The sequence below is a fragment of the Nycticebus coucang genome, chromosome X, assembly GCF_027406575.1.
Source record: "Nycticebus coucang isolate mNycCou1 chromosome X, mNycCou1.pri, whole genome shotgun sequence".
In the NCBI taxonomy this organism is placed as follows: domain Eukaryota; kingdom Metazoa; phylum Chordata; class Mammalia; order Primates; family Lorisidae; genus Nycticebus; species Nycticebus coucang.
The window spans coordinates 20842936-20868629 of record NC_069804.1 but is presented as its reverse complement, the minus strand read 5'-3'; the positions used below and the strand labels follow the sequence as shown (position 1 = coordinate 20868629).

At 39.9% G+C, this 25694-nt stretch overlaps 2 protein-coding genes across 2 annotated transcripts in view; both read right to left on the bottom strand.

The window, feature by feature from the left end:
* MBTPS2 (membrane bound transcription factor peptidase, site 2) overlaps positions 1-25694 on the bottom strand; it is a 53452-nt gene that overhangs the window by 3702 nt on the left and 24056 nt on the right. Inside the window, exons 6-10 of the mRNA XM_053580120.1 lie at positions 15039-15157; positions 13940-14120; positions 6217-6311; positions 5152-5347; positions 1982-2057 (exon numbers count right to left, since the gene is read on the bottom strand). Of these exons, the coding sequence (XP_053436095.1) occupies positions 1982-2057; positions 5152-5347; positions 6217-6311; positions 13940-14120; positions 15039-15157 (667 nt within the window). The remainder of the gene's footprint in view (positions 1-1981; positions 2058-5151; positions 5348-6216; positions 6312-13939; positions 14121-15038; positions 15158-25694) is intronic.
* On the bottom strand, positions 20763-23502 carry YY2 (YY2 transcription factor). Its single transcript, XM_053580121.1, has one exon. It carries the CDS (start codon positions 23048-23050, stop codon positions 21938-21940), a length of 1113 nt encoding a protein of 370 aa, XP_053436096.1. The 5' UTR covers positions 23051-23502; the 3' UTR covers positions 20763-21937.

The window sequence follows — 25694 nt, the reverse complement described above, 5'->3', positions numbered from 1 at the left end:
GGCGCCCTACTCACTGAGCATAGGCGCCGCCCGGAAGACTAAATCTTTCTAATCCTGTAATGATACAAGAGAAAGGAATGGGGAAGAAATAAGGGAAAAATTCCTTTTTGATCCTCATAAAGTAATACTTTATATTAGGAAACATAAAGCTTTTTGCTTTTTTTTTTTTTTTGAGATGGGGTCTTTCTCTGTCATCCTGGGTAGAATGCGATGGCATCATGACTCACAGCAACCTCAAATACTTGGTTGGGCTCAAGCTATCCTCTTGCTTCAGTTTTTCTATTTTTAGTAGACATGAGGGAGTCACTCTTGCTTAGACTGGTCTTGAACTCCTGAGCTCAGGCAATCCACCCTCCTCAGCCTCCCAGAATGCTAGAATTACAGCTGTGTGCCACTATTCCCAGACAAACTTTTGGCTCTTGAACCCTATTTTATATCATCTGTAATGTTATAGTGTAATTCTCTTTGCAACAAAGCTATAGTGTCTACAAGGTACAATCTTGATTATATGCTTGTTTTTAGTAACTGCACATCTTTTTTCCCATTTCATTTTTTGGTAAATCATTGAGGAAACAAATTTAAAAGATTCGTTTACTTTTAAATTGAGACAGAGTCTCACTTTGTCATCCTCGGTAGAGTGCCATGGCGTCATAGCAACTTCAAACTCTTGGGCTCAAGTGATGCTCTTGCTTCAGCCTCCTGAGTAGCTGGGACTGTACACACCAGTTACAATGCCTGGCTATTTTTTAGTTTTATTCTGTTAGAAATGGGGTCTCGCTTTTTCCTCAGGCTGGTCTCGAATTCATGAGCTCAAGCAATCCACAGGCCTCGGCCTCCCAGAGTGCTAGGATTACAGGCAAGAGCCACCAAGCCCAGCCTAGAAATTTAAAACATTTAAAAGCAACAAAAATAAAGAACACTTCCAAAACTTTCCATGAATCAATTCTACATAATAAATTTTTTTAATTTCTTTTTTTATATGCAAACATAATATGCTAAAGACCACATGAGATTTTTGTCCTCTTAATTTCTTTTTTAGTAGTGGAAACCAGCTTGGTCTTCCTTATGCATTTCTTCCTGGAACCAGTGGAATGGGTTTACATAATTCCTGATTATGCATGTAAGAGTCATCTTCCATTTGGTCAGAATTAACAGGCTCAGATGGGACAGAATTCATTGCCTCCCTTAATAACCGAAACTTTTATCCTTTGTAAATTTACTAAGAGGTTTTAGACGTATAACTTTAATTCTTACTTTGTATTCTGGGTTCCTTCCTTTCCACATCTTAATCTGATCAATCTTTCTCCTTTTTTCCCTCCTCGTTAGTACAATCTGATCTCTTTCAACTCTAATGTCTTTTTTTTTAGTTGTTATAATGCTCTATTCAAGGTAAAAGGGATCAAGCTCCAAGTAACATACTTTTAAAACCTTTTTTTTTGAAACAGAGTCTCAAGCTGTTGCCCTGGGTAGAGTGCCATGGCATCATAGCTCACAGCAAACTCAAACTCTTGGGCTCAAGAGATCCTCTTGCCTCAGATTTTTTATTTTTATTCATTTATTTATTTTTATTTTTGAGACAGAGTCTCACTATGTTGCCCTTGGTAGAGTGCCGTGGTGTCACAGCTCACACAACCTCAAACTCTTGGGCTTAAGTGATTCTCTTGCCTCAGCCTCCCAAGTAGCTGGGACTACAGGCGCCTGCCACAACGCTGGCTATTTTTTTGTTGCCGTTGTCATTGTTGTTCAGCTGGCCTGGGCCGGGTTTGAACCCGCCAGCCTCAGTGTATGTGGCTGGCACCATAACCACTGTGCTACCGGCGCCAAGCCGAGATTTTCTATTTTTAGTAGAGACCGGGTCTCACTTTTGCTTAGGCTGGTTTTGAACTCGTGAACTCCCTGCCCCAGCCTCCCAGAGTGCTAGGATTACAAGCGTGAGCCACCTCGTCTGGCCTTAAAACATTCTTCACACCAGAAAGGATACTTGACAAATGTCTCCACAATCACTGGCAGATCTATGCTTAGAAAGTTGAAACGTGGGATAAAACTGGTGATGCTTACTAAAAAAGAAAAACAAGGAATAATGAGTATTATTCAAACCAGGCAAGCAATAGCATTATGAATGTTACTATGGTCAAAAATTGGGTTAACTGATTAAATTGATTAAGAAAGCCCTTCCCAAACATATGCAGGCTCCATAAATGCAATTGATTCTTCTAGAACATCTAAAAAAATGAAAATAGCCATGTCCTAGTGTATACTTATATTTGGAGGTAAAAATAAGACAAAGTGGACTGTATACCAAATATGACATCCAAATATAGAAACTGACTTTAAAAAATATACTATAATTTATATCAGAAGTCTTTACCCTTTCAAAGAGACATAACCTTATCTTTTTTTTTTTTTTTTTGAGACAGAGTCTCACTTTGTCCCCCACAGTAGAGTGCTGTAGCATCATAGCTCACAGTAATCTCTTGGCCTCAAGTGATTCTCTTGCCTCAGCCTCCCAAGCAGCTGGGACTAGAGGCACTCACCGGGTGCTTAGCCCATCAAAAACGCCCAGCTATTTTTTTTAGAGATGGGAGTCTCACTCTTGCTCGACCTGGTCTCAAACCCATGAGCTTAGGCAATCCACCTGCCTTGGCCTCCCAGAGTGCTAAGATTACAGGTGTGGCGCCTAAGAGGCATAACCTTAAAATCACACATTTACTCCAACTATATGCTATCTAACTTCTTTGTGGGCTCGGTTTTTCTCTTCACTGCTAAAACAAAAATTAAGATGAGGGGATTTTTAAAGTCTCTTCCACTCTGTGAATTCCATGATCCTCTTTTTGTTCAAAACATTTAAGAACTACCCTGTAAACAAGTATACATTTCTGAATCACCCCAACTGGGTACATTTCTACATTCGTTGAGGTTTTATTTAATAGCTGTAGTCTAGAGTCACTTAATGTCAAACTAATAAATAAGAAAAATGACCCAGGCTGGTGCCTGTGGCTGAAGCGGCTAAGGTGCCAGCCACATACACCTGAGCTTGGCGCGTTCGAATCCAACCCGGGCCTGCCAAACAATAATGACGGCTGCAACGAAAAAAAAATAGCCGACACTGTGGTGGGTGCCTGTAGTCCCAGCTACTTGGGAGGCGGAGGCAGGAGAATCACTTGAGCCCAGGAGTTTGAGGTTGCTGTGAGCTGTGATGCCACAGCACTCTACCCAGGGTGACAGCTTGAGTCTCTGTCTCAAAAAAAAAAAAAAAGAAAAAAGAAAAATGACCCAGGTCATATAGCAGGATAAAGGTATAGAGTAATGAGAGAGCCTTTTAAAGAGTTGACATAAATTCCACATATCCATTAACTGGTAAATGAATAAAGAAAATGTGGCCTATCTATACAATAAAATATTCAGCCCTAAAGGGAATGAAGTACTGATTTGGATGAATCTCAAAAACATTATAGTACATGAAAGAAGTCAGTCAAAAAGTATTCCTTTTATATGAAATGTCTAGAACAGGCAAATCTATAGGAACAAGAAATAGATTAGTGGTTGTCAAGAGCTAGTGGATACTGAAAAGTGACTGTTTAATGGGTATGGAGTTTTTCTTTACCAGCAGTGTCCCTCTGGCTGCATGCTGATTTTTTGAGGACTCTTCTTGCTTATCTGTGGTGTCTAATATGCATGAAAAAAAAAAGTATGGGCTCGGCACCTATAGCTCAAGTGGCTAAGGTGCCAGCCACATACAGCAGAGCTGGCAGGTTCAAATCCAGCCCAGGTCCGCCAAACGACAATGACAACTGCAACCAAAAAATAGCCGAGCACTGTGGTGGGTGCCTGTAGTCCCAGCTACTTGGGAGGAGGAGGCAAGAGAATTGCTTAAGCCCAGGAGTCGGAAGTTGCTGTGAGCTGTGACGCTACAGCACTCTATCCAGGGCAACAGCTTGAGGCTCTGTTTAAAAAAAAAAAAAGTATGCATGAACCTTTCTTTTGCTAATCAGCTTTCATTAGTATTTGTGTATTTACTGCATGGCCCAAGATAATTCTTATTTTTCCAGTGTATGACAGAAAAGAACACCCCTGCTAAGGTGATGAAAATGTTCTGGAACTAGATTGTGGTGACAGTCACACAACTCTAAATATATTAAAAAACAGAGCAGTACACTTTAAATGGGTGAATTATATGGTAAACTTATAAAAAAGTAACATACAAATCTTGTACAACAAAATTAGCTAGATTTTATAATCTCCACCGCTACCGTGAACCTATATACTTAGTCCAATCATGTTGCTGCTGGTAAAATGATCATGCCGGCCCAGTTTTAAAATTATAACCACATAAAGTGAATATATCATGCATAAATTACCTTATACCTCATATCCTCATGCATCCTGGCATTCTCTAGGGTATGCTGAGCTTAGATAAATTTAAGAGGTCAGAGAACCTCTGAGAGATCATGTATTTGAATTGAGTATAAATGGTAGGGAAGGAAAGATGTCACTCTCCATAGGCAGGCATGGGATTCAGTTCCATCTTACTTTATAAATTTAGATTATTTTCCTATAGCTTAAATTTCATTTAATATTTAAGAACAAGTGAATAAGACTTTTTGTTTTGTTTTTGAGATAGAGTCTCACTTTGTTGCCCTTGGTAGAGTGCTGTGGTGTCATCATAGCTCACAGTAACCTCAAACTCTTGGGCTCAAGTGATCCTATTGCCTCAGCCTCCTGAGTAGCTGGGACTACAGGTGCCTGCCATAACAATGCCCAGCTATTTTTAGAGATAAGGTCTCGCTCAGGCTGGTCTTCAACTCCTAAGTTCATGCAATCCACCCACCTTGGCCTCCCAGAGTACTAGGATTACAGGTGTAAGCCATCAAACCTGGCCCAAGACTATTGATAAGTGATCAAATTTATAATAAGTAAAATCAATGCAAGGATTTGTACTGAGTTTCTACCACTAAGACTATATCTGATCTTTGTCTGTTTGTTTTTTGCAGTTTTTGGCCAGGGCTGGGTTTGAACCCACCACCTCCGGCATATGGGGCCAGTGCCCTACTCCTTTGAGCCACAGGTGCCACCATATCTGATCTTAATAATTTTCTAATATACCTAATTTCTAATTTTCTAATATAATTATTCTACCATAATAATACCCACCTGTGTAGTGAAGGTGCAGAGGATGTCCTACATACAACATATCAATTTGAGGTGGGTGTTTTACTTTTATTAATCGAGTATGAGTTTCCAAAGAAGGTATTATACAGAAACTTGAACTTGAGCTTTTTTTACAGTCTTTATTGGTTCTACAAACTTGGGTGGCTTCAACCGCTTTCCGGGCAGGTAGACATGTATACTACAAATAAAATATTAAAGAGTCAATATTAAAAATGATTTATTAGCAAGAAAAATCCAAGTTACACTCCTTTAATATTTTTCATGGCACCTAGCATCTTAGAAATAAAAGTAGATTCAAGTATCCCACTTTGGCCAAATAAAATATTACCACAATAAATCTTTAAAGAGTCTCAGATGCAATGTGACATCTGAAATGCAGAGATTTTTTTTTTTTTTTTGAGACAGAGCCTCAAGCTGTCACCCTGGGTAGAGTGCCGTGGCATCACAGCTTACAGCAGCCTCCAACTCCTGGGCTTAAGTGATTCTCCTGCCTCCGCCTCCCAAGTAGCTGGGACTACTGGTGCCCACCACAACACACGGCTATTTTTTGTTGCAGTCATCATGGTTGTTTGGCGGGCCCAGGCTGGATTCGAACCCGCCAGCTCAGGTGTATGTGGCTGTTGCCGTCACGTCTGAGCCATAGGCCCCAAGCCTGAAATACAGAGATTTTAATAAAACAGTACAAAGTAGGGTGGTGCCTGTGTTCAGTGGGTAGGGTGCCAGCCCCATATACCAAGGGTGGCAGGTTCAAACCTGGCCCCGGCCAAACTGCAACAAAAAATAGCCAGGCATTGTGGCAGGCACCTGTGGTCCCAGCTACTCAGGAGGCTGAGGCAAGAGAATCACCTAAGCCCAGGAATTGGAGGTTGCTGTGCGCTGTGACGCCACAGCACTCTACCGAGGGCGACAAAATGAGACTGTCTCTAAAATAAAGGGATAAATAAAACAATACAAAGTGAATAGAGAAAATGGGACAAATTTTCATAGATTCCATTTTGGCTGTAGTAATTGTATCAGACAAGAAAGACTGTCTCAGGGACAACTTACCAAACGCTTATTAAAATTATTTCTGTAGGAAAAGCATACATCCGTGAGGCTGTGATTATTACAGCATTCGGTGGAACCATCTAGCCGTTTGTATGCTAAAGAGAAATACAGTGTTTATTAGAATTGAATCGTTAACAGTCAAGCTGAGAGTCAAATCAAAGACTCAATGTCATTTACAATAGCTACAAAGAAAATAAAATACCTACGAGTATAGTAACCAAGGAGGTGAAAGATCTCTACAAAGGAAACAAGGAAGAAATTGCAGACTATGGGCGGCACCTATGGCTCAGTGAGTAGGGCGCTGGTCCCATATACCCAAGGTGGTGGGTTCAAATTCGGCCCCGGCCAAACTGCAACAAAAAAATAGCAGGGCGTTGTGATGGGCGCCTGTAGTCCCAGCTACTTGGGAGGCTGAGGCAAGAGAATTGCCTAAGCCCAGGAACTGGAGGTTGCTGTGAGCTGTGTGATGCCACAGCACTCTACTGAGGGCGATAAAGTGAGACTCTGTCTCTACAAAAAAAAAAAAAAAAAGAAAGAAAGAAATTGCAGACTACACAAACAAAAGGAAAAAAATGCTCATGGATTAGTAGAATCAACATTGTTAAAATGTCTATACTACCCAAAATGACTTACAGATTTGACACAACCCCCATCAAAATACCAACGTTACATTTTACAGATCTAGAGAAAAAATAATTTATGTTTCTTTTGGAACCAGAAAAGAGTCCAAATAGCCAAAGCAATTTTAAGAAAAAAGAACAAATTTGGAGGCATCACATTATCAGACTTCAAACTATACTACAAGGATATACTAACCAAAACAGCATTTGGCACAAAAATAGAGACATAGACCAATGGAACAGAGACCTCAGATACAAAACCATCCACATGCAAAGCAGACAATATGCACTGAGGAAAAGAATCCCTATTCAACAAATGGTGCTGGGATAACTGGATGGTCACACGCAGAAAAATGAAACAGGACCCATATGTCTCACCACTCACAAAAATTAATGCATGATGAATAAAAGACTTAAATGGATGGCATGCAACCATAAGAATTCTAGAAGAGAATATTGGAAAAACTCTTCTAGATATCAGCCTAGGCAAAGAATTTATGAAGAAGACTCCAATGGCAATCACAGCAATAGCAAAAATAAATATATGAGACTTGATTACATTAAAAAGCTTCTGCATAGCTGAGGAAATACTCAACAAATTAAATAGGAAACCTACAAAATGGGAGAAAACAGTCACAACCTATACATCTGATAAAGGGCTAATAACCAGAATGTACAAAGAACTTAAACAAACCAGTCCATTAAAAAGTGGGCAAAAGAGGCCAGGTGTGGTGGCTTATGCCTATAATCCTAGCACTCTGGGAGGCCAAGGCAAATGGATGGTCTGAGTTCACGGGTTCGAGACCAGCCTAAGACAGAGTAGACCTCATCTCTAAAAATAGCTAGGCGTTGTGGTGGGCACCTGTAGTCCCAGCTACTCGGGAGGCTGAGGCAAGAGAATTGCTTGAGCCCAAGAATTGGAGGTTGCCGTGAGCTATGACACCATTGCACTCTACTGAGGGTGACAAAGTAAGACTGTCTCAAAAAAATAAATAAATAAGTGGGCAAAGACATGAACAGAAGCTTCTCAGAAGAAGATAGACAAATAGCCAATAAAAACATGAAAAAATGCTCAACTTCAACTAATTATCAGGGAAATACAAATTAAAGCCACAATGAGCTATCACCTTAACCCAATCACAATGACTTTTATTAAAAAGTCCAAAAACAATAGACGCTGGCATGGATGCAGAGAAAAAGGAATGCTTATACACTGTTAGTGGGACTGCAAATTACCACAACCTCTATTGAAAACAGTATGGAGATTCCTCAAAGAACTAAAAGTAGACCTAACATTTGATCCAGTAATCCCAACACTGGATATTTACCCAAAGGAAAAGAAGTCATTTTATCAAAGACACCTGCACAAGAATATTTATTGCAGCACAATTCACAATTGCAAAGATGTGGAATCAACACAAATTTCCATCAATTCATGAGTGGATTAACAAAATATGGCATATGTACACTATGGAATACTCCTCAGTCATGAAGAAGGATGAATTAAGGGCTTTTGCAGCAATTTGGATGGAACTAGAGACCTTTATCCTAAATGAAGTATCTAAAGAATGGAAAAACAAACATCACATCTACTCACTATTAATCTGGAACTAACTGATAAGCATGCATGTGCACAGAGGAAAGTAAAATTCTGGGGAAATCAAACAGGAAGAAGGGGGAGAGGGATGGGCTTTTACCTCCCTAATGGGTACAACGAACACTATCCAGACAGTGGGCATACTTATAACCCTGACTCAAGCATAACAAAATTGATAAATGTAACGAAAAACATTTGTACCTCCATAATTTTTTTTTTTTTTGAGACAGAGCCTCAAGCTATTGCCCTGGGTAGAGTGCCGTGGCATCACAGCTCACAGCAACCTCCAACTCCTGGGCTCAAGCAATTCTCCTGCCTCCACCTCCCAAGTAGCTGGGACTACAGGTGCCTGCCACAATGCCTGGCCATTTTTTGGTTACAGCCATCATTGTTGTTTGGCAGGCCCAGGCTGGATTTGAACCCACCAGCTCAGGTGTATGTGGCTGGCGCCTTAGCAGCTAGAGCCACAGGCGTGGAGCCCATAATTTTTTTTTTGAAGTTTTTGGCCGGGACCAGTTTGAACCTGCCACCTCCGGTACATGGGGCCGACACCCTACTCCTTTGAGCCACAGGTACCACCCAATGTACCTCCATAATGTTTTTTTTCTTGAGACAGTGTCTCACCTGTCACCCTTAGTAGAGTGCCATGGCATTATAGCTCACAGCAACCTCAAATTCTTGGGCTCAAGCGATTCTCTTGTCTTAGCCTCCCAAGTAGCTCAAACTATAGGCTCCTACCACAATGCCTAGCTATTTTTAGAGACAGGGTCTCACTCTGGCTCTGGCTAGTCTCAAACCTGCGAGCTCAGGCAATCCACCCGCATCGGCCTCCCAGAGTGCTAGAATTACAGGCGTGAGCCACGGCGCCTGGCTTGTACCTCCATAATATTTTGAGGGTTTATTTTGTTTTGTATTGAGACAGTCTCACTTTATTGTCCTCAGTAGAGTGCTGTGGTGTGATAGCTCACAGCAACCTCAAAGTCCTGGACTCAAGCCATTCTCCTGCCTCAGCCTTTCGAGAGATAATGCCTGGCTAATTTTTCTATTTTTACTGAAGTCTCACTTTTGCTCAGGCTGGTCTTGAACTCCTGAGCTCAAAAAAATCCACTTGCCTGGGCCTCCCAGAGTGTTGGAATTACAGGGATGAGCCAATGCACCTGGCTTATAATATTTTGAAATACTAAAGAAACAAAAACAGAGAAAAAAATTTTAAAGTAGTTAAAATAGCAAATAAAGCACATTTGCAAAAAAATTTGCTTTTAATACAAAAAATGTAAAATGGATATGAATTTGGACACAACCGTTCAGCTTGAGTTCTAGAGTCTCACTAGGTTTCTTTCTTTTTTTTTTTTTTTTGCATTTTGGCCGGGGCCGGGTTTGAACCCGCCACCCTCGGTATATGGGGCCGGCGCCTTACCAACTGAGCGACAGGCGCCGCCCTCACTAGGTTTCACAATAACGCCAACTGGTCAAGCACAAATATTTAATGAGTCACTATTATGTGCTCTACTGCCACTGATCCAACATTACTTGTTAACTCCCACACTGTGATGTTAGTAAACAGAGGTGGCTAGAGGATGCCTAAGAAGTTTCTATTATATCCAAATACTTATTCTACCTCTGGGCTGACCTTGGGGCTTTCCCTACAAATCCAGGGAAACTTAATTTGACCTACAGATACGTACGTATCTGCCCATACACCAATAATCCAGTTATCATTTTTGGAATTCAACGGAAACTGGGCAACTGTTTATACCCAGTATTTATTTATTTTTTATTTTTATTTATTTTTTTGAGACAGAGTCTCATTATGTCGCCCTAGGTAGAGTGCCATAATGTCACAGTTCACAGCAACCTCAAACTCTTGGGTTTAAGCGATTCTCTGGCCTTAGCCTTCTAAGTAGCTGGGACTACAGGTGCCCACTACAACGCCCGGCTATTTTTTGTTGCAGTTGTCATTATTGTTTAGCTGGCCCGGGCTGGGTTCAAACCCTCCAGCCTCGGTGTATGTGGCTGGCACCATAAGCACTGTGCTATGGGCGTCAAGGCAGTATTTATTTTTTTAAAGCTCTTTGGTGGACTGCTTTACTTGTATCTGGGACAAAATAAGGAAGCTAAATCACTGTTATAGGTGGGACAAAAATGATTTCATGTATTTATCTTGGAAAATTTCCTGCATTCAAGACATCAAACTGATAAATCATAAATTGATGTGCGGCAAGGACCAAATAAATTTCAGTCTTGAATACAAACTACCATACTCAGATGTGCTGATAAAAACTCTCAAGAGCAAAATTATCTTTGTTTTCTAGTACTGCAAAAAGCTTTTCTATTAGAAGAGTGCCTTTGGAAACATTTAGCATGAAAATGTTAGTTGACATGCAATGTGATTTTACAAGAGTTTTGTATTTCAGCCAAATTTTGCTTGTTTTTTAATAGTTGTTCGTTTTACTATATTATTTGAGGAAGACATCTTGTATTAGTTATACTGGATCTCCCCTAGCCATATACCACTGCTCTTTCTCCTTGGCCAATACATACTGAAGAACCAAACTAAACTGATAAGTTAATTTTTCCCCTGCACTAAGCTAGCTATGTGGGTAATTTTTTTCCTTCCTTTCTTCCCTTCCTCCTTCCTTCCTTTCTTTCTCTCTCTCTCTCTCTCTCTTTTTTTTTTTTTTTTTTAGGGTAGAGTCCCAGGGCATCATAGTTCACAGCAACCTCAAACTCTTGGGCTTGAGCAATCTTCTTGCCTCAGGCTGTGGAGTAGCTGGGACTATAGGTGAGCACCACTATGCCCATTTTTCTATTTTTAGTAGAGATGGGGTCTCATTCTTGCTTAGGCTGGTCTTGAACTCCTGAGCTCAAGCAATCCACCTACCTTGGCCTCCCAGAGTGCTAGATTACAGGTGTGAGCCATCACGCCTGGCTTGTTTTGTTTTCTTATAACTAAATGGGTATTTTATTTTGGGTGACAATATTTAAAACATTAAAGCAGACTGCACTTGATCTTAGCCAAAAGGCCGAGAAGCGATTATTAAAGCAAACTGTAAGCAACTAATGACACAGAAAAATCCATGCCTATAATCACTCATCAGCCCTAATAGTAAAGGATAAGGCAAAAACTTGTTTAGGAATGTTTGTTTAAGTCAATCTACGCTAAAACCTGCAGTGTTCTCTTTGATCAGTTGCAAAGTCCCATCAATTTCTACCTCCTCATTAATTTTCTCTTTATCTATTTCTATGTGGGTACAGACTAATTCCTTCTCACCTGACCCATTTGAACAGACCCATAACAAGTCTGTTTGCTCCCCATCTAGCTATCATATGCAAACTTGTCCTACATATTAAAAGCCTCCTAAGAATGTAATATATCTACTTGAAAACTTCCAAAGACTCTGTACTGTTCCCAAATAAAGTCTAACTCTATAGCCTAAAACTTAAAGACCTCCACTTTTTTTTTTTTTTTTGAGACAGAGTTTCATTATGTCACCCTCAGTAGAGTGCCATAATGTAACAGCTCACAGCAACCTCAAACTCTTGGGCTCAAGCAATTCTCTTGCCTCAGCCTCCCAAGTAGCTGGGACTTACAGGCACCTGCCACGATGCCCAGCTATTTTTTTGTTGCAGTTGTCACTGTTTAGCTGGCCCAGGCTGGGTTCGAACCCACCAGCCTCGGGCCAGCTAAACAGTGGGTGGGTGCCATAATCACTGTGCTACAAGCGCTGAGCCATGAAAGAAATTTTTAAAAGTCAGTTCTTACTACTTTGCCTTGTATTGTACTTGTACGTAATATTTTAGTAATGGGTGGCACCTATGGCTGAAGGAGTAAGGCGCCGGCCCCATATACTGTGGGTGGCAGGTTCAAGCCCAGCCCCGGCCAAAACTGCAAAAAAAAAAAAAAGAAAAACTTTAGTAAAATTATTCTTGATTATTATTATTATTATTATTATTATTTTTTTTTTTTGTGGTTTTTGGCTGTGGCTGGGTTTGAACCCACTACCTCCGGCATATGGGACAGGCGCCCTACTCCTTGAGCCACAGGCGCCACCCTCTTGATTATTAATTATTTCCGTACACCAGTAGATATGGACAAGTATCTATGGCATTTCTTGATCTAAAGATAGTCTGTGAGCATAATTTGTATTTTTCAATACTCTGAATAATTGGGACCCCCATAACTTTATTTATCTTTTAATATTTATTTATTTTTGAGGCAGAGTCTCACTCTGTCACCTTGGGTAGAGTGCCATGGTGTCATCATAGCTCACAGCAATCTCGAACTCCTGGGCTCAAGTGATTCTCCCGCCTCAGTTTTTCTATTTTTAGTAGAGATAGGGTCTCACTCTTGCTCAGGCTGGTCTTAAATTTCTGAGCTCAAGCAATCCACCCTCCTCAGCCTCCCAGAGTGCTAGGATAACAGGCATGAATCACTGCATCTGGCCCCCCATAATGTTGTATAAAGAGATGGAAGGCTGATTTTTCAAAGCTGAAAGAACTCAAGTTTAACTAGTTCAGAGAAAAAAACTTGTTTCAGTCCTATCACCTACTGTACAGAGCAACATATCTGACTTTACAGATTTATTTTCAGAAACTAAGATAACATCCTCTAGATATCTACTACATAAAATAACTACCCCAACTAGCTTCAGACATGCCACCACCTACAGAGTTATTACTAAAACTGTTTAAGTATAAATATATTTCAGCCAGAAGAAGTAAGGGAATCTTTTCTAAAAATCTCAGGTGGGGTTTGTGTTTGCTTAGTTAGTTGCTTTTATTTCTTTTAATCTTTCTTTATTGCATGTCTGTGTTAGCTAACAATATATTTATACAGAATCCTTATGCTTCATCTATTTGGTTGATAACTAATCAGTTGTTTATCTGTTTTGACAATTGCTTCTTATTACTTATATTAATCTTTTTAAATTATAGAAGCATAGATTAAAATAGTACAGTAGAACCTCTGTAAGTTGACCACCAAAGGGACTGCAATAAGGTGGTCAACATAAAGAACTGGGCCTACTGTACTACTAGGTACATGTGGTATATATGTGGTCTATGAAAGTTAGGTCAATGTAAGGAGGTGGTCAATGTGGGGAGGTGGTCTACTATGGAGGTTCTACTGTATTATGTATCTATATATACACATAAAGGTAATATTATATTAGGATATTTAATTATTGGAATGTAGTTAATTGGTTATGGTTGCGCTTGAATGCTGATTTAAAGTTTTTCTGAAGCAGAAAAAATTGGATACTAGTGTACTGAAAGTCAAGTATGATACGAAAATGGTTAGAAGTTCAACAATAATATATAATAAAGGAAACACACATATTGGTATCCAACTTACTAAGAAGACTATCTATTACTTTGGACCTATTTACTTTACTGATTTGCTTTAGAAAGATTAGAACAAAATAAATACATAGACATGGTTTAAGGATTAGTGAATGGCAGGTACTGGTGTTTGAGGTATTATATTAAAATGATGAAATATACACACCTCTAACTGGGAAGCTTAACTGCTGTAAGGTTGATGCACTTATACAGTAACCAATTTGGGGCTCATAGGCGATGGTATCTAGACATTCATTCCAATCTTGCACATTAGTAACAGGACAATCCTGTAGATGGGTGACAAGGTCTCCTACAAAAAGGCCTCTGGGTCCAATGGCAGGTGAATCCTTAGGAAGAGGGTAAAACCAATCAGATAATGTATAAAGATAAATTATGATTAATTGGAGCAAATACTACTTAAAGACCCTGTGTTATTAAGTAGAATATTTTGAATTCAGAAGATAATCCTGCTTTGAATCCAAGACAAACAGTCCTAGAAAATTAACAAAATAAAACTCCAAATTATAATTGCTTTTCCTTATTCTCCAAGATTTTGAATTTTTCACAATTGAAAAAAAATTCACTTAATGACTATTAAGATTAAAATGACAAAGCCTTTTCCGCAATTGCTAATTAATTTTTCTTTTTTTGTGAAAACACTCATTAGACTACCTTCACTTTCCCATATGCTCGGTGGATAAAACCATAGGACAAATCCTTACATAAACACAGTCCCATATATGCAGACAATACCACCAGCACGAAGACTATGTAAGCCAATTGCTCACAAAGGTAATTTTCCTTTTCCCAATGTCTACATAGATGATAAGATGTTATCATAGCAGTTACTATCTAAGGGAATGAAATACAGAGTTGAAGATATTAACTTAGACTCCTGTGAAATGTCCTGGCTGCGTTAGCCTAGGTTTCATCCTTACTTCTTAGGAATAAAGACATTTGACTCAAAAGCAGAGATAAAAAATAAACAGTTAAGGTAAATGATGCATTTTATTAACAAACTACAGGTAGAAAATTTTGATACTATCTTTGTAAATCAGAACTAAACCAATTTTCATGATCTTTAAAAACAGCCAATGTATTTCACAAGACTATTTGTTAGATTTGAAAGGATTACAGTAATTTCTTCAGAAGAAACTGAGCATTCTGTCTGTAAGGAGATCTGGAAAAAAAGTTCCTGACATTAAATGCTAAGTGTTATGTAACAACATCTGATGAAAGAATGTCTCAGTTAATCCATTACTTACCTCAGCAACTTCAGTGATCAGCACGCCGACTCCAGTGTAGTAAAATGGCAAGAGAATTACTGGGAGAAGAATGAGAGCTAAAATACCCAAGAGCGCAAGGACAAAATTATGCCAGATACCTGAAAAGACAGAAAAGAAGCAATACGCTCAACCCGAGGCAGGAATGATATAGGTAGCTGGACTTGATACATTAATAAATAACCAGGAGAAGCTGTGAAGCAGAGAGAGCTACTTATTAGTATAACAGACAGATATTCAGTTTAGAGGCCACTTTCACTTCACATACTGAAATCTAAAATGAACATGTTAATAGCACATGAGTAAGACCATATGCTATTATGATTTATTACTGATAGAACTAATAACTTCTACTAACTATACCTTCTTTCCAGGAAATGTATGTACCATTTATTTATTTATTTGAGACAGTCTTACTTTGTCATCCTGGGTAGAGTGTCGTGGAGTTATAGCTCACAGCAACCTCAAACTCCGGGGCTCAAGCCATCCTCTTGCTTCAGCCTCCTGAGCAGCTGGGACTACAGGGGCCCACCACCATGCCCAGATAGTTTTCTGTTTTTAGTAGAGCTGGGGTATCGCTCTTGCTCAGGCTGGACTCGAACTTCTGAGCTCAAGGAATCCTCCCACCTCAGCATCCCAGAGTGCTAGAATTACAGGTGTGAGCTACCATGCATGACTACACCATCAACTTAAACATGCTTGTGATTTTTCGAAGAAACCTCAAATACATTCAAGGAAAGTTAAGATGAAATAAAAACAACATTCTTGTTGAATTGGAGTAGGGAAACCCAAATGGCTTGGAAAAAGAGATTTTTTTTTTTGAGATAGTTTTATTTTATAGCCCTCAGAGTGCCATAGCCTCATAGCTCACAGCGACTCAAACTCTTGGGCTCAAGCTATCCTCTTGCCTCAGCCTTCAGAGTTACTGGGACTACAGGTGATCACCACAGTGCTTGGCTGTTTTTTAGGGATAGGGTCTCACTCTTGCTCAGGCTTGTCTCAAACTCCTGAGCTCAAGCAACCCATTCACCTTGGCCTCCCAGAGCATTAGGATTACAGGTGTGAGCCATTGCCTCTGGCCAAGAGATTGTTTAATTTTTTCTTTTTTTTTGAGACAGAGTCTCACTATGTCGCCTGTCACCCTCAGTAGAGTGCTGTGGCGTCACGGCTCACAGCAACCTCAAACTCTTGGGCTTTAAGTGATTCTCTTGCCTCAGCCTACCGAGTAGCAAGACTACAGGTACCTGCCACAACTTCCGGCTATTTTTTTGTTGCTGTTGTCACTGTTTAGCAAGCCCTGACCAGGTTTGAATCTGCCTGCCTTGGTGTATGTGGCTGGCGCCCTACCCACTAAGCTACAGGCACCGCCAGATTTTTTTTTGAGACAGACTCTATGTTGCCCTCAGTAGAGTGCAGTGGTGTCACAGCCACCATCAACCTCCAACTCCTGGGCTTAAGCGATTCTCTTGCCTCAGCCTCCCGAGTAGCTGGGACTACAGGCGCCTGCCACAACGCCCAGCTATTTTTTTGTTGTAGTTGTTATTGTTGTTTGGCAGGCCCAGGCTGGGTTCGAACCTGCCAGCCCTGGTCTATGTGGCCGGCACCCTAGCCGCTGAGCTACAGGCTCTGAGCCTTATATCTAGTTTTATAATGCTTCTTTTAAAGAGTGGTATGTGTAGTAGCTATTTCTTAAGTGATGAAACACATACTTATTTTGAAAAGGAAAAGCCAGTAACCATCTGTCTAAAATTTAGGGGGGAAGAAAGATAAGCCGAGGTACTTCCTGAGCACATTGAAAACGAAGACGGTTACATTTTGAATTAGGGAATAAAGAATGTTTAGAAGGGAGATTAAGTAACCTACTATCTGATCCCAAGTGAAGAGTAGATTGCTTTAAAAAATTTCTCTTTGTTGCTAAAAATCCCTTTAAATAGGTAAGATAAAATTTGTTTTTATGGAACTGTGGTTCCATACTTAAATTTTTAAAAATCCTTCTTAAATTTTAAAAATGCTGTTTTTATTTATGCCAGCCAGTTGTAAGTTTGATAATTCCTCGAAAATACATGCTGAGTATAAAAAATTCAAATGTATAGGAGAAAGTAATAAAAAGTCATCTTTCCTAAATGCCACTTCTCAACTAGCAGCCCCACAACTTAAAGTAAATCTACTGTTATCATTTTCTGTTAATCCATCCAGATTTTCTCTATCCACACCAGCATGTATATATATGAGTATATATACATATGTAATCATTTCTTCAAGAATACAAACCAGCAATTTTTCTAATAATGTAAGAATATTTAAGAATAGTATTTAAGGGCAGTGCCTGTGGCTCAAGGAGTAGGGCACCAACCCCATATACCAGAGGTGGCAGGTTCAGACACAGCCCTGGTCAAAAACTGAAAAAAAAAAAAAAAAAAAAAAAGAATAGTATTTAAGGATAGTTTTAAAGGATTTTTAAGATGATTATCCATTAAATAAATGGCATCATTTCAGTAACTGAAGAGTATGTGTGATGTGTATAGGTTGTGACACTTGGTGTGTATTTGGATATATACACATAAACATACAAGAAGGTCTTTCAAGACATAGTTTTATCATTTTTATTTTATTTTTTGAGACAGAGTCTCACTATGTTGCCCTTGGTAGAGTACTGTGGCATCATAGCTCACAGCAACCTCAAATTCTTGGGCTCAAGTGATTCTCTGGTCTCAGCGTCCCAAGTAGCTGGGACTATAGGTGCCCACCACAGCGCCCTGGCTATTTTTAGAGATGGGGGCCTCACTTTTGCTCAGGCTGGTCTCGAACTCCTGAACTCAAGCAATCTGCCTACCTGGGCCTCCCAAGTACAGGGATTACAGGCATGATCCACCATGCCCAGCCTAGTTTTATAATTTTTAGACTTTTTTTTCTTAACATCTTATATCTTATCTTATGGTAGAGATGGTTATATGAAGTCAGAGGTGGGCTGGAGCCTGCTTTTATCAGCTTACCAGAACCAATTGTGTGCATCTCTTCCCAATTCTTCCTTCAGAAGCTGTAGGTTGGCAGCATCAAATTGGCCATAGAAACCAGCAACTACTACTATTAGAGCTCCCCGCCCTTACCCTCCAGAGCCAGATGTTATTCACACCATTGGGTAGCCCCTCCCCTCATACCTAATCTTCCCTTTTCTACTGCAGTTTTTATCATGGGTGGTAGCCATTACTAGCACTAGGATGTGAGTGAAGTGATAGGGCGAGCCCTACCCTATGGGCTGAAATGTAGCTATGATGAAGCTGGACTTTTGAGTTCTTGGCATAGAAGATGCATGTTGGGAATGGCAGAGCTAATGCAGAAATAGCCCAAGTCTCCCAAATTACAGAATTATATCAATGCTGAACTACTTACATTTGGAATGTTTCATGAGGGTTTAAGCCAGTTATTTTCACCTATAGAACAACCATACACTTAGCTTAATACATGTTTAATGTACCATATTCAGATTGTAAAATGTTCTTCTTTTGTTTTAAGACAGTCTCATTCTGTTGTCCTGGGTAAAGTGCTGTGGTGTCACAGCTCACAGCAACCTCGAACAGGTGCCCACTACAACACCCGGCTAGTTTTTCTAATTTTAGTAGGGATAGGGTCTCACTCTTGCTCAGGCTAGTCTCGAACTCTTGAGCTCAGGCGATCCACCCACCTTGGGCTCCCAGAATGCTAGGACTGCAGGTATGAGCTGCTGTGCCTGACCCACTTTTTAAAAAAAGTATTCTAAGTTGTTAAATTTTAGACATAACCAGAGCAAGTTCTGGGCTAGGACTTAATGAGTAAATGATCTTTTCTATCATATACAGATAAATCATTCAAAAACACTAATGGTATCACATTATTTATACTATATTTTGCTTTTATATACAGGGTGGCCATAAAGTTCGTGTACAATTTAAAATAGACAACTATTTTATACCTGCACATTTATTTCTATCCTGTATCTTATATCTATTACAAAGTAATCTATTTTTATTAACATATCAATTTATAAGGTTTCCTACTAATGATCATTGAGGCTATTTTAACCTTTTTTTAAACTTCATTTTTTATTTTTTGAGACAGTCTCACTCTGCTGCCCCAAGCTAGAGTGCCGTAGCTCACAACAACCTCAAATTCTTGGGTTCAAGTGATGGATCCTCTTTTCTCAGCCTCCCTAGTAGCTGTGACTACAGGCACCTGCCACAATGCCTGGCTAGTTTTTCTATTTTTAGTGGAGACGAGGTCTCAGTATTGCTCAGACTGGTCTCAAACTCTTGAGCTCAAGCAATCCACCTGCCTCAGCCTCTCAGAGTGCTGGGATTATAGGCGAGTCACTGAGCCTGGACTGTTACAACATTTTCATACAATGGTGCAATAAACAGTTTTACTTATATTGTTATGCATCAGCAAGTATTTGGAAAATCACCTAGAAATGGAATTGTTCAAAAATATGTGCACTAAAATTAACTTTTTTTTTTTTTTAGACAGAGTCTAACTTTGTTGCACTCAGTAGAGTGCTGTGTCGTCACAGCTCACAGCAACCTCAAACTCTCGGGGCTCAAGCAATTCTCTTGCCTCAGCCTCCCAAGTAGCTATGATTACAGGTACCCACCACAACGCCTGGCTATTTTTAGAGGAAGGGTCTCACTCTGGCTCAGGTTGGTCTCGAACCTGTGAGCTCAGGCACTCCACGCTCCTCAGCCTCCCAGAGTGTAAAATTAAATTCTAATGGCTTTGTATTGTCTTTTCCACTTTAAGATTATAAAAGATGCTTACCTGTATTTTCTGGTTCTACTCTCATAACTTCCTTAATAAAATTAAAATAAACACCCTCCCCCATCCTTTGATGCACTAAAATTTACTCTGGGTTAAATAATTTCAAGTACTACTATAAATCTTCCCAAACTGACCAGTTGCTAGTCATAGAAACAAAGTATGAACAAATGAACATAGGTGGGGACACACAGCAGCACCAAATCCTTGACTTCTTGGGTAGTCACCTCTTTCTTGTCAGACATGCAACTTGTATCATACATATACTCTGCATCTGCCCATTACAGCTAAGTGGTAATGAGGGTGGTGGAGCACATGTTTCCTTCATCCAAACTTGTCCACCAGGCATGGTGGCTCACGCCTGTAATCCTACCACTGTGGGAGGCTGAGGCGGGAGAACTGCTTGAGCTCAGGAGTTTGAGACTTGTCTGAGCAAGAATGAGACCCCAACTCATAAAAAAAAAAAAAAAAAAAAGAAAAAGAAAAAGAAAAACCCAGCCAGGTGCCAGGGCAAGCGCCTGTAATCCCAGTGGCTTTCAGAGGCTGAGGCAACAGGATGCTCACAGCCCGAGTCTGAGGTTGCAGTGAGCTATGATGCCACTGCACTCTGCTCAGGGCATAGGATGGGACTCTGAACAACAAAAAACAAAACATAACAAACAAAAAAACACAAGGAAACAAACTTGTCCATTAGTAATTTGTTTATAAGTACTGTACGCCTCTAGAGCACAGCTTCTTAATAGGGGCAGTATTGGCATTTTGGCTAGATAATTCTGTTTTGGGGAACTATCCTGTGCATTGAAGGATGTTCAGCAGTATTCCTGACCTCCACCCACAAGATGCCAGTAGCACTCTCCCGCTTTCCTTCATTTTCTAGCTGTTCTATGTATATAGGCAAACTGCATTTTTTCTTTCTTTAGAACATATTTTATTTTTGCTTTTTGCATTACATAAAATGTACATAGCAAATATTAAAGTCAGTAGATGTACAACATAGCCTACAACTCAGACTATTCTACCTGGAAAGGCAAAGATTTAAAAAAAGCACTTGGTAGTATTTTGAGGACAATACAATGACTAAAATAGGTTTAAAGTAATAGTTTTAAGTCATCCAATATTCAATACTATATAATGAATACAGCCAAAAGATAGTTATGCAAAATGTTAACATCCAAGAACACAACCAAAGTTAAGACAGCAAATAAAATCTGTGTAACTTATTTTAGCAGACTCAGACTATTCTACCTGAAAAGGCAAAGATTTAAAAAATAGCACTTGGTAGTATTTTGAGGACAATACAATGACTAAAATAGGTTTAAAGTAATAGTTTTAAGTCATCCAATATTCAATACTATATAATGAATACAGCCAAAAGATAGTTATGCATAATGTTAACATGCAAGAACAAAACCAAAGTTAAGACAGCAAATAAAACCTGTGTAATTTATTTTAGCAGAAAATGTTATGTTAAGATAGCAAAAACCTGTGTAACATTTTTAGCAGACTAGGTCATGTTAAGATAGCAAAAACCTGTGTAACTTTTTTAGCAGAAAAATACTTCATGTTAAGACAGCAAAAAAACCCTGTTACTTTTTAGCAGAAAAATACTTCATGTATGCATATAACTTCGTACTTTTAAAGAAAATGTTTTGCAGTTATCACCCCCCCCCGAAAAACCATACATCAAATTACTAAGTATATTACTAGAAGTAGAAACAAACATTTAGAAAATACAATTTAAATTACTTAAATAAGTGAATTTAATATTTCTAAGACTATGAGAAAGTCCCATTTTTAACATAGTGATATAAAGAACTGTCTCTTGATGTAAAGTTCAGAAATTATTCTCCTGTTGGGACCAAACTTGACAAAAACACTGCTAGAAAGCAAGATAGAACATCTTAGCATTATCTTATACAAAGACTTACTGTTTAAAAATTTTATTTTTACTATTCCATCAAAATGTGAACCTTAAATATGTATTATTCATTTTTAAAAACTCTTTTCTAGAAACAACACACAAAGAAGATGCAAATTTATTTTCAACCGCAACTGCTGGCATATACTTCCCGAGTTGAGAAGGGTCTTCTCTCTTTTCACTGGCCGTTTTTGTTCTTGGCGTGAGTTAGGATGTGCGACTTCAGATTAGTCGACTGCGCAAACTTCTTACTGCAAGCATCGAAGGGGCAGACGTAGGGCCTATCTCCCGTATGGATTCGCACATGAGTGCGCAGATTAAAGTCCAGGGAAAAGCGTTTTCCGCAGCCTTCAAATGTACACTGAAACGGCTTCTCTCCAGTGTGAACTAGCTGATGTCGTTTTAATTTTGAGCTTTCCACAAAAGCTTTGCCGCATTCAGCGCAAACATGGACTCTGGGGCCATGGGTGTGCATGTGTTTTCTCATCGAGGAGTTATCTCGGAACATCTTGGCGCAGCCTTTATGAGGGCAAGGTACTGTTCTGGGAACATCTTCCTTGGGCTTTCTGGGCTTCATTTTAGCAAATTGTGCCAATTGTTTGGGATCGGAGAGGTCCATGCCAGGTATGCCCTCAGGAGGAAGTTTCTTCCCAGTCATGTACTCGGAATAATCAGGAGATGAATTTTCGGTTTGTCTTTCAGTCCCTGCCTCTTCGTCTTTTTGATCAGTAGGAGACCACATGGTAACAGAGAACTCACCCTCCAGGGTTTTGATCTGGACCGGCTTCTGCTCCCACTTCTTACAGGTGCCCATGTCGGAGCTGCTGCCTCTCAGCTTGGCCTGTGTGATGGTTTGACTCTTGCTACTGGCCTTCTTGCTGCACTTCCTGTTCCGGGTTGGTTTTGATGTTGATGCAGAGGCTGTCAAAGAAGCAAGGGTCTGTTGGAAGTAGTTATCTTCACCCCCAAGCGGGATGACCATTTGGTCCTCGAAGTCGTTGGCCTGTGGGTTGTCAGAGTCATAGCAGCCCACCACTTCTTCTTGTGTCTGCACCATGATCAAGTCTTGATCAGGGTCCCCGTTGTTAAGGATAAGTGGCTGCAGCCCTATCAGAGGCGGGTGGTTGTGGCCTCCATAGATCCAACTGCCACTGAGATCTTCGTACTCCTCGAAGGCATCTAAGGACATAGTCTCTACGGGAATGGTATCCATAGAGATCTGGTCCAGCTCCACATCCGGGGTAATGTCCAGGTTTTCTGTGGAGATGTAGAGAGCCTCGTCTGAGGCCATGGCCGAGAGCTCTGTGGTGGTCTTTGCTACTCGGCTGCCGTTAGGTGACCGGAAGGCCGTGGGAAAAATAAAAGGCTGAGGGAAGGAGGCACGAGCCCCACAGAAAGGTGTGGGCTCCAGAGAGAGGAGAGGGCCAGAAGAAAGCACCAGTACCAAAGGAAAGCAGTCCGTTAAAGCGGGAGACGCAGGTGCCGCTGGGCGTCACGTGCACGCGTGCGTGAGAACCCAAGGCTTCCACCGGTCGACCAGGTGCGAGGCCACGCCCAGCCCCTTGTGCTCATGCGCAGACTCCATGCGCATGCGTGGACTTCATGCGTGACTTCGTGCTCATGCGCATGTGCAGACTTCATGCTCATGCGCAGACTTCATGCTCTCGTTAACTCTTCCATGTCCCTGCCCAGATAGGTATTGTTTATTGAATATTAATTTAGTAACCATGCTCTTTAATGATTTTTTTCTGTGTTTTATTTATTTTCTTGTCTTCTACCCTCCCTCCACAAGACAGTATCTGCACAAAAATAAAAAAAGCTTGTTCCTTTCTAATATTTATACTCCCCACCTCTTTAATTGTACTAAGATACAGGAACATTTAATATCAGTAATAGTTGATAGCGGGTTTGCTTGTTTTGTCCTTTAATAGGAATACTTCTAAGTATTATACCACTGTGAGGTATCCACCATTCCTACTTTTTTACTAAGAATTTTTAAAAGGCGAATGGACGTTGAATTTTGTTAAATTATTCTCTCAGTATCTTCTGAGATGAGGAATCTTTTCCCCTAATGTCATTCAAATAAATTTCCTAATGTAGAACCATCTTTGCATTCTTGAGATAAGCCATGTGTCTAGTAGGTTGTTTTTGTGTTTTACCAGATGTTTTATCAATGTTCTGTTGGCTTTATTTTTTTCTCAGCCTCCTGAGTAGTTTGGTAAATGTTGGCTTTAAAAAAGAAAAATCTTGGGCGGCGCCTGTGGCTCAGTCGGTAAGGCACCGGCCCCATATACCGAGAGTGGCGGGTTCAAACCCGGCCCCAGCTGAACTGCAAACCAAAAAATAGCTGGGCGTTGTGGCGGGCGCCTGTAGTCCCAGCTACTCGGGAGGCTGTGGCAAGAGAATCGCTTCAGCCCAGGAGTTGGAGATTGCTGTGAACTGTGTGACGCCACGGCACTCTACCGAGGGCCATAAAGTGAGACTCTGTCTCTACAAAAAAAAAAAAAAGGCAGAAAAATCTTAAGTTTCCTTCTCTATGTGATCTGCTAAACATACTAAATTGGAATTAAAAAGAAAAGTACGTTCAAGATCTGAAAGATTTTCACCTATGAAATTTTTAGGGGCATTCTTCATCAACTTTCTTCATTTCTCCCATTGTAATTATTAGTGTATTTCAACTATTTTCTATCTCCTCTGGTATTAATTTCAGTTGTTTTATTTTCTTATACTTATCCAGAAATATTTTTGCAGATATGAACAAAGAACACTTAAAATTGTTTTAATTTTCTCTGTATTAGTTGTCATCTGACTGCTAATTCTGTCTGTAGATGCTCTCTCCTATTGTTTAATCTTTTCTTCAAGGAACTCTTGAATTTACTGGTTCTATTTTTATGTTTTCTAACTTATTATTTTTTGCCTATACCCATATTAATTAATTCATTTCTTAACTATGTTATAGTTCTTTTCTCACTTCTTAAGTTGAATGCTAACTGATTTATTTCCAATTCTAATTGCATAACAACTGCCTTAGGCAGTGAATTTTAGTTTTGGCAAAACTTTACATATTATATCAGTAAACTCATTTCCATTATCATGATTTATACATACACTGAAATTATGGTTTTGAGTTAAATTGATCCAAGATGTGATTAAGATAAATTTCTAAATTTTAGGTAGTTTGTAGTTGGGTTCCTCCCTTACCTTGAGAATTTATTGAGGCTTTGTGGACTGATACACAGTCAAATTTATAAATTCTAGGACAGTTGAAAAGAAACTGTCTTCTGTGTCCATGGTATAGAGTTTGGCATATCTATTTTTACCCTAATTAGAGCTTCATAGCCTTACTTTTTTTTTTTTTTTTTTTTTGCAGTTTTTTTTTTGGCCAGGGTTGGGTTTGAACCCGCCACCTCCAGCATATGGGGCTGGCACCCCACTCCTTTGAGCCACAGGCACCACCCAGACTTACTTTTTTATACTTATCTGCCATGTGTTAAGAGATGAGTGTTTATTACGTTTATGTTTCTCTTTGTACTTTTTCCATTTTTGTTTTGTATTTTGATGGTTTGCTATTTGATATAGTTAGGTTCACAACTATTATACTTTTCATTATACATTACATTTCTTCCTATTATTTAGTGGCCCCTTATGTCTAACAATGCTTTATTTATTTACTATTTGAGATAGAGTCTGAAGTCTCAAGCTGTGGCCCTGGGGTAGAGTGCCGTGGTGCCACAGCTCATAGCAACCTCCAACTCTTGGGCTTAAGCAATTCTCTTGCCTCAGCCTCCCAAGTAGCTGGGACTACAGGCGCCTGCCACAACACCCACCTATTTTTTGGTTGTAGTTGTCGTTGTTGTTTGGCAGGCCCGGGCTGGATTCGAACCCACCAGCTCTGGTGTATGTGGCTGGCACCCTAGCTGCTTGAGGTACAGGTG